Source organism: Austrofundulus limnaeus, unplaced genomic scaffold (assembly GCF_001266775.1).
Source record: "Austrofundulus limnaeus strain Quisiro unplaced genomic scaffold, Austrofundulus_limnaeus-1.0 Scaffold1, whole genome shotgun sequence".
NCBI lineage: Eukaryota > Metazoa > Chordata > Actinopteri > Cyprinodontiformes > Rivulidae > Austrofundulus > Austrofundulus limnaeus.
The window spans coordinates 7899271-7902342 of NW_013952403.1; the positions used below are offsets into that span (position 1 = coordinate 7899271).

Sequence of the window (3072 nt, forward strand, 5' to 3'; positions counted from 1 at the left end):
ACCCACCACCACCAACCCGTCCTCCAATTTCAGCTCACCTTCAAGTGATTATTGCATTTCCCTTCAGGCTCTGAGGCTGTTTAAAGGTAACTGGACCCATTAAAAAGTGTTGAGAATGTGTCTGCCAACAATGGACTTCGGCTTCCTTTTTTTTTAGCTACCAAGTCTTTAGAGAGAACGTAAAATTAAACTTTATTGATTTGTGTTTTTGAAACCAATTTTGGGTGAAAAAAAGATGAACGATCAACACAAAGTTTAAAAAAGCTAAATCTTGACGCAATACACATTGTTAAAAGTGTAGTGTTTTGTTGGATTTATGATGTCTTGTTACTTATTGGTTTCCTCTGACCTTTTCCTCACACATGACCACACAGTTTAATATTATCCTGTTGTTACTGAAATTAAACCCCTGAGGTTTATAGGGATGTCAACCAGTTCACATATTTTCAGTTTTAGCTGCAAACCAAACAAATACTTCTAAAAAAATAACTTGCGAAACCAAACAGAACGTATATTTGTCTTTTACAGGTGATTGACATTCAGGTTTCTGGGTTGTTGTGAGGCCAGTCTTTTAATAAATACAGACATTACAACATGTTTGAATATTTTAGCAACGTGACAATAAATAAAAAGCTTATGCTAAAATCTGTGTGAGTGTCTGCTGTTGCGCAACTCGTTGAGCAGAAAACATTTGATTYGCATCTTGTAAACTGAGTGCCTCTTTTCGTAACTGAAAGCCACCCAAATCATAGTTTTACTAATTCTACCCTGCTTTGTTTGTAGCTTCTGACATGACCTAAACCATTTTAGGGAGCTTTTATGAACTGGTATCTACTTCACTTAACTGCACATTATCCACAGTTTTTTTTAAAACTCTTTTTCTAGGAATTTCGCAAAGGCTTTCAGATGTCCAAGCCGCTCACTTTAGAAAATGTACAAAAATAAATATAACAGTGCAAAACTCAAAGTGCATCTCAATCGTCTCTTTCTAGTTTTGACTTGTATTAAACTCAGAAGCTCCACTTCAAAGACGCCGCTGCAGCTGCTGGGCAAACATGAGCGGCCACAGCTTCGTTGCTCATTGGGGAATAAGCTCATGCCTCTTTTTTGCTACAGGTTTCCAAAATATCAACATTTCGAGGGGTGATGTTATATTAGCCCCRGTCTTCAACAAATTAATTATTATTGTCTGCAGAACATGTTTCACCTCAGTAACACTGTTTCTATTAAAATAGAAGATATTTGCACTGATTTGTGCATCAAAACTGTGTCAAGTTCCTGTAAAAATCTGCCTGGTGTTTTATTGAGACATGGAGGAGTTTAGAAACCGTGTGTAACGTTTGTAATTTTGGGGGCACACCTTGTCAGAAAGAGCCTGTTTGGATGAATCGAAGTGATTGAGTGTCGAACATTTCCCTCCCATTTTGCGGTTTTGTAAACATTTCGGTGCATTCAGCTCACCACATTCTGGTAATGCTCAAAATTACATTTGCTTCATTGCTGCAGCTTTGTGTTTCCTTCAACCTGGTCTCCGACTGATCTGAATCTGGATGCTGGACAGCACAGACCAGCCGCTGTGGTGTTTCACCCATGAGCTGAAGCTGTTCCGTCCTGCTGCTTTCAGTCGACCCCTCGGGGTGACTTGTAAAGCCCTTCATTGACTCTTTCTTGGAGATGTTATCAAACTCGGGGAAGTCTGTGCAGTCTCTCTCCTCAGGTCTGCAGCTCTCATAAAACAGCCTAAAACAGCATAGAAGGAGAGTGTTTGCCTCTGCTGCAGAGCGATGAGGGGAACAGAGTCTGTGATTGTAACTTCAGGGCCCCACAGCTGCTCTGAGACTCGAAATCTCCTCCCAGCATGGGCCACATTTTGTGAGGGAGGGTCTTTTTCAGTGAGATGCTCTGCCCAGCACGCCTCGCCAGAGGAGATTTTTTTTCCATGTAATTTGTAAAGATGACAGCAGATTACAGGAAACCGATAACTCTCAAGGAACGTGTGTGGAGAGGAGGGTGGATGATGGGAAATCACCTTTCATATCGGTAATTTGTCAGAATTATGTTTAAATTTAGGAAGTAATTTTCACTCATGCTGGATTTAAACACCTGGAGTTGGTGTTACTTTACCTCTGTGTGCTTTTGGGAGTCAAGGGGGCTAATGTTACTTCAGTGGGCCAGGGAGGCAAATAGGCGGAGTTAATTGGATCACTAGGGAAAGTAAAACACATTCATTTGCGCTGGCAGAGTTAGGAACGTCTGCGAGGATGAAGGTGTAGCTATTTCTTGTAGGTTTTAGACTGCTTAACCCCAGCTGAAGTGAGCCAAGTGTTTGATGAGGGAATAATTTTGTATTTGCAAAATGATTTGCTGACAATATATGAAATATTAGCAGGTTTTAATGAGTCGTTGTCATTGCAAGAATGGCAACGACGGCTCTGACTGGTTTTTCCATGATGAGCCTGCTCAGCCTCGGGTACCTGACCTGGGATCTGATGAGCCCCAACCAGCTGGAAAATAAGCCTGACCGGACTTTTCACAACAGTTTTCCCGTCCCACAGCCTCCTCATATAATCTTCATCATGACAGATGACCAGGGCTTCAATGACATCGGGTATCACAGCTCGGACATCAGGACGCCGGTGCTGGATAAACTCGCTGCAGATGGAGTGAAGCTGGAGAATTATTACGTTCAGCCCATCTGTACCCCGTCCAGGAGTCAGTTCATCACCGGCAGGTATCATCATCTGACTCTTTTATAATTATTGTTTTAGAGACAAATATACAAAGTGATTGACTTTTTCCCCATTTGCTTAAAAATCAAATTATAATAGAGTACAATGAGATTTATTCTATGGACATTTAATAGATAAACATTTGTAAAATTATATAATGACTTTTTTTATTTAGGCATTTTTTCTATTGAAGCTATTAAAATGGCCAAAAAAATCTATAATTACTTAGACTTTGAATTCAATTTCTAGCTGTGATTGACATTAGTTTACAAGATCTTTTGTGACAAATGATATGTGTTACAAAAACTAATTACTTTTATGTAAAAGAGCATATATATATATA

The 3072-nt window shown here is 39.9% G+C and overlaps 1 protein-coding gene across 1 annotated transcript in view; it reads left to right on the forward strand.

Moving 5' to 3' along the window:
- Positions 1-2163: 2163 nt before the first annotated feature.
- arsia (arylsulfatase family, member Ia) overlaps positions 2164-3072 on the forward strand; it is a 6287-nt gene continuing 5378 nt past the window's right edge. Inside the window, exon 1 of the mRNA XM_014008123.1 lies at positions 2164-2731. Within this exon, the coding sequence (XP_013863577.1) occupies positions 2418-2731 (314 nt within the window). The 5' untranslated portion in view covers positions 2164-2417. The remainder of the gene's footprint in view (positions 2732-3072) is intronic.